Here is a 4085-nt window from a genome sequence, read left to right as displayed (position 1 = left end):
AAATCAATCTTGGAAAAGTAACTCGCACCTTCGAGTTGATCAAATAAATCATCAATCTGCGGGAGAGTATACTTAATCTTGATTGTGACTTTTTTGAGTTGACGGTAATCTATACACATTCTAAGGGACCCATACTTTTTCTTCACAAACAATATCGGAGCACCTTATGGAGAAATACTAGGACAAATAAATCCCTTGTCTAGTATGTCTTTGAGTTGAGTGCAACTATTTCAATCCTCTGAAGCAACGTGATAAGGAGAATTTTAAATGGTATTTGTATATGGTGGCAAATCTATACCAAAATCAATTTTCCATTCGGAGGAATACTAGGAAGATCATTAGGAAAGACCTTCGGAAATTCACTCACTACGCGAACCAACTCAATGGGAGGAATGTAAATGTCTAAATATTGGACTCTTACTATATGATATAAACACCCTTTAGAGATAATCCTACAAGCTTTCAAACAAGACATTATACGACCTCTAGGAATAGAATTTTCCCCCTTCAACTTTAAAATGGGATAATTTGGAAAGTTAAACCTCACCACCATCTTTCTACAATTTATTGATGCAAAGAAAGCATGCTACCAATTCATGCCCAAAATAATGTCAAAATCAAACATATCAAGTTCTAGTAGTTCAACATGAGTATCTCTATTGGGAAAAATTATAAGACACTTTCTATACACTTTTTTGCAACAACCGACTCACCTACCGGGGTAGTCACCGTAAAAGATTCATTCAAGATATATAAAAAAAAATTCAATCTCTTTAGCTACTACAGGAGCAAAAAAAGGCAAGGTAGAACCAGGATGAAGCATAGCATATACATCAATAGAAAAAACTTTCAACATACCGCCCACCACATCGGGAGAAGTCTTTTGGTCACCTTTAGCGGAGAGCATAAAAGTGGTTCTTCTTTGGAGCATCATTAGAACCATTTGCTTGATATTGACCACTGCCTTTTTCTTGACCCTTCATATTTGGAAAATCTCTAACTTTAGGGCCACTTTTTTCCACAACCAAAACAATTGCCTGTTCAAACTAAACATCCTACAAAGTGCCCATGCCCAAACATAATACAAGTAGGTTTCGCATTAGGTGAGTTTCCACTCTTTCCCTTTTGGGACCTAGGTTTAGTAACCTTATCATCACGACAGTTAGAGAACTTAGAAGGAACTTGATTAGAGAAACTCTTCTTGAAAGTTTGCTTGTCTTTGATATCAGGCCTTCCCTTTGAAGAACATCCATCAAAAGATCTTGCCCTTTGAGCCTCCCTACTGTTTCTCTCAGCCCTTGTCTCTTCCACTTGTTGAGCATGAACCATGAGACGAGAGATGTTCATATTTTCATGTAGCAAGCATAATGACATTCTTCCTTCAATCCATCCAATAACCCTGTCAAAAAGCGGCTCATTTCATCCCTAAGACCGGAAATCAAAGAAGGAGCACACTTTGACAATTTAGTAAGTTTAAAACAGTATTTAAGTACACTCATACCTCCTTCACGAAGGTTGATGAACTCCACCACATTGGCTTCCCTATTATCCCTAGGAAATAACATATAAATAAAATCCTTCTTGAAGATCTCCGAAGTCACCGGCTCACCCCTTAAAGGTCTATTGTCTCTCCATTTAACATACCATGCTTGGGCCACATCGTTGAGTTGGTAAGTTTCTAACTCAGCTTCCTCGCTAGTAATCAACCTCATAGCATAAAGAATCATATAGAGTTGATCAATGAAATCTTAAAGGTATTCCTCAAATTTGGACCCATATAAAGTATGGGGATTCATTTGAGTGAAATAACTCAAATGAGCGGTCAAGGTGCCAACATGTTTGTTTGCTGGGGGTACCACCTCCCGATTAGCTTGAGTCATCATGTCTTGTACTTGACCGGTGACTGCTTGTTCTTGTGTACTAATAGATTGGAACATTGGTGAAGGGTAGCCTCATGTCACCATCCATCAACGGTGGAGGATTGACAAGAGCTTTGTAATCATAAGCATCTTCTTCTACAGGAGGGACTTGATCACTACGGGGAGGAACTCCCACATTCGAAATATTTTTCCCAATTCTTCATACCACATTCCTTTGAGTAATCATTTCCTATAACCTAAGAACAAGGTTTTTGTTAAAGTACACATAAAGTATACTCTAGCAGCACGATATTGGATTTTCATGAAAAAAGAGTTTCCTAAACATCACATAGTTTCTTATTCATAAGTGTGGCGCGCTTCACAAATATGAGTAATAACCTACATAGACGCTGTTGAGAGAGACATATACTCTAAATATATTAAGCCTCATGCTCTGATACCATAATTGTCACATTCGGGAAGCACCCCCTATACGTAATCGGCTTCATCGTCCTCTTTGAGGACTAAGACTAGCCTCTAAGTTTATTGCTTACATTCATAGCTTAAAATGCCGTAAATTTAAAACTTCTTGATTACTTCTAAACTAAGTTTTTCTTACAAATCAAGCTTATGCATAATATATATTTATCAAGTATATATATACCCTTCGTATAAGAAGATTACATAGTCTTCTACTTTTATTGTACATAGGTATATAAGATATAACATAGTCTTAAAAGAGCAAATCTTCTCATAACGATCTAAAAAAGAATATCTCAATTGGGCATACCCCATACAAAATTGTAATAGATCCACATATATTTTATAAAATTCATAGTCAAATGAAAGGAATGAACATAAGAGTCTTAAAAATAAACAAATTCATAAGCTTGATATTGGAATCGCCCTCGGAAAATAAGGACCTACCCAACTTAGATGGCTGAGGAATTCAAAGTCTTCTTAAAAGTCGTCCAAAAAGACAATAGCGGCCAAAATCTAAAATGTTAGGAAAAAGGGAGAGAATGGGGTTAGCACATCACATTTACTAAGTATGAGACCATATGCACATATAATATCAAATAATGTTAAAAAGGGACATTTCATTAAAACAGGATATTTTACATTTGAAAAGCCTTATGAACACTCAAGAACAAATACAAGTCATTAATTCATATTCATCAAGTCAATGCAATGTATTATACAAGACCAAATCACCTTAAGTCAAAGCAAGTAACATGCAAATCAACATACTTGAACCCTTACTCAAATACAACTTCAGCATCAAGTCATAATATCGTAAGCATGAATAAGTGTTGATTATACGAAACCCAAAGTAAGACTATTAGTCATGACCCTCATTATGTACACTTGTGCAGTGACAAAGAAAATCCCCATAATCTTACTTCATTAAGTAAACCTAACTAGAACATCAACCAATTTCCAACTTCACAAATCATATCATTAAGAATATATAAATTTATACTTAAGCAATATAGACCAAACATATATTCCCAAGTGAATTAAGCATCATAAGGTGTATTAAACATATAAGATCATCATTCAAATTTATAGAGATATAAATTCATAAGAACAACCTCCTAAGGCTTCCCTCAAGGAAAACTAGTGCAAGTCACAACTAGAGTCCCATACCCCTACCTAAACTAAATCAAACCTTTTAAGTCACCTTATTTTGTTTGTACTTCATTACTTAATTTTATTTTAGGGAAAAAATGACATAACCAACATATACCACAAGATCTAAGTGTGGAATCTGGTATTGAAAAACCTTATAACGTATGAAGGTGGTCTACCGGCCAAAGTAGAACCAAACATAAACGTAACTTTCTAGGTGGATCCACTAGCTAGTCTTCTGATGGGGACAACATAGTAAAAGAACTAAGAGATAGGTATGATATCTCTACATGCCATTTTGCTTGTGGAGCCTTCTCTTATGGGAATCCATTGGGTGAGTACACCTCATAGGGTAATCAACACCTCATATGGAACTATAGGGTGAATCTCCCTCTATGGGAAGTAAAAACCTCCCATTATCAAGTTCACTTGGTGCTAAGCTAGTCCTTTTATATAATGATTTTAAGCCTTTATAGATAATCATATCTTAGTTTTGGTCATAGGGTTTATCCCTTATATAATCTTCATCATCGTAACTTAATAAGAATTGTAGAAGTACTTTCCTTTTATTATAATTCATACATGTGGGGTTAG

At 35.5% G+C, this 4085-nt stretch overlaps 1 protein-coding gene across 1 annotated transcript; it reads right to left on the bottom strand.

Annotated features, from left to right (window-relative positions):
* Positions 1-893: 893 nt before the first annotated feature.
* LOC138341145 (uncharacterized) lies at positions 894-1712 on the bottom strand. Its single transcript, XM_069293076.1, has 3 exons — positions 1502-1712; positions 1147-1379; positions 894-1037 (listed from the first exon to the last, which is right to left on the bottom strand). The coding sequence occupies exons 1-3, from the start codon at positions 1710-1712 to the stop codon at positions 894-896; spliced, it is 588 nt and encodes a 195-aa protein (XP_069149177.1).
* Between the last annotated feature and the right edge of the window lie 2373 nt (positions 1713-4085).

This window comes from Solanum lycopersicum, chromosome 1 (assembly GCF_036512215.1).
Source record: "Solanum lycopersicum chromosome 1, SLM_r2.1".
NCBI lineage: Eukaryota > Viridiplantae > Streptophyta > Magnoliopsida > Solanales > Solanaceae > Solanum > Solanum lycopersicum.
This window is presented reverse-complemented; position numbering and strand designations above follow the sequence as displayed.